We start from the raw sequence: 1,525 nt of genomic DNA, 5'->3' as shown, positions 1-1,525 counted from the left end.
AAAATCGAGAAACCATTGAAGTTCATTTGATATAGCTGAATATTAACAATTTAATATTAATATTAACATATTAACAATACTAACAAAATCTTTTTTTTTCTGCATTCCTTCAGGTTATTGGTGAAGTAAGTGATTTTTCCATTGTTTCAATATATTGTATTTACATACTTAGGATGTAAATGATTTACTGTTTCTTCACTGTCTTTTCAGAACAAGGCGCACAGGGGAAAATTCCCCGCCCATTTCTTCGGGAGAAACAAACCTGTAGCTCAAAGTAAAACCTTCCTAAATGCTCGTGAGGTGATGGAGTTTGTGGCACTGAAGCCCGGTGAATACCTGATTGTGCCGTCCACCTTCCACCCCAACGAGACAGCTTCTTTCATCCTGACCATCATCTCCAAGGTGGAAACCCATGTCCAGTGAGTCAAATGTCAATGTTAAAATTAAACTTTAAAAGCTTTAAAACATTCAGTAGTATCTTTATTTTTCTGAAGTTTTGGTGAAACTCAGTGATGTTGCTTGTGTTTGTTCTCAGTGAGAGTTCTGGTGTCTATCCACAGGAATCGATGGAAACAAAAAAGGTAAATACAGTTGTGCAGTGCAATCGATTTTGAAAGCATATGAGTGTGTGATATAGCAATGAGGTAGTGTAAAAATAAAAAAAATGGCTTCTCTCTTCTGTCATGCCATCCCTCCCAGTTAAACTCGTAGAGTTGAAACGAAAGAGAAAGCAGCAATGCATGATTGTAAAATATTATGAACAGTTGCTGCCTTGACCACAATCTATGCCAATCTTCACATCTTCAGCACATTTACAGTTTTTCTCTCTTCTTCAGCACATGTGTAGTTTGTTCTACTTCCTTACATTCCTCTCTTTATTGTAAAAGTTTCACTATAAATCACAATGTCATCTGCAAACATCCTTTTCCCCTATTCACCATTGTTATGAATAAAACAGAACAGAAATATAATTTCCTGCTTCCCCAAGACTGTCTATAACACAAAGCACTGACTTGTGGACATTTAATAACTGAGATATCTGCATTAACTGTGGTTAAAAATGGAAGGAGCACATCAGAACTAAACTCTTTCATTTACAGCTCAAACCAGGAAAAGACAACAAAGATGAAGAAAAAAAGATATCTCTGTTCCGCCAGTTCTCTGACAAGGTAATGTGTGAGTCTTTCATTGTAGAAATGCATTTGCTAACTTAAATATGAATTCGAAATCAAAAAGACAGTTATGCTTTCAATGAAACATTCAGTGATTTTGTGATTCTTTCATATTTTTAGTATGAGGAAGTGGATGCAGAGAAACTTCAGCTGATTCTCAATGACAGAATCCTGAAAGGTTTGGCTTTCAAACAAATAACAATGGTGTGCTTTTGTTAGCTTGTTTTTACATATCTTTTTTTATCATGTAGGAGACCTTAAATCTGGAGGTTTCAGCACAGACGCCTGTCGCAGCATGGTGGCTCTCATGGATGTATCCTTTTAGTATTCTAGTTCATTCTCATTAAATGTTA

At 35.7% G+C, this 1,525-nt stretch overlaps 1 protein-coding gene across 1 annotated transcript; it reads left to right on the top strand.

The window, feature by feature from the left end:
* Positions 1-113: 113 nt before the first annotated feature.
* LOC112140329 (calpain-1 catalytic subunit-like) lies at positions 114-1,496 on the top strand (the record flags this gene model as incomplete). The annotated part of the gene is made up of 6 exons (XM_024263234.2): positions 114-125; positions 211-419; positions 536-581; positions 1,101-1,169; positions 1,293-1,350; positions 1,424-1,496. Coding segments are annotated over 6 exons (467 nt in total), but the record flags the coding sequence as incomplete, so codon positions are not given.
* Positions 1,497-1,525: the final 29 nt, after the last annotated feature.

Source organism: Oryzias melastigma, unplaced genomic scaffold (genome assembly GCF_002922805.2).
Source record: "Oryzias melastigma strain HK-1 unplaced genomic scaffold, ASM292280v2 sc05269, whole genome shotgun sequence".
Classification (NCBI taxonomy): domain Eukaryota; kingdom Metazoa; phylum Chordata; class Actinopteri; order Beloniformes; family Adrianichthyidae; genus Oryzias; species Oryzias melastigma.
The sequence above is the reverse complement of the archived record's forward strand: the minus strand, read 5'-3'. Positions and strand labels throughout refer to the sequence as shown.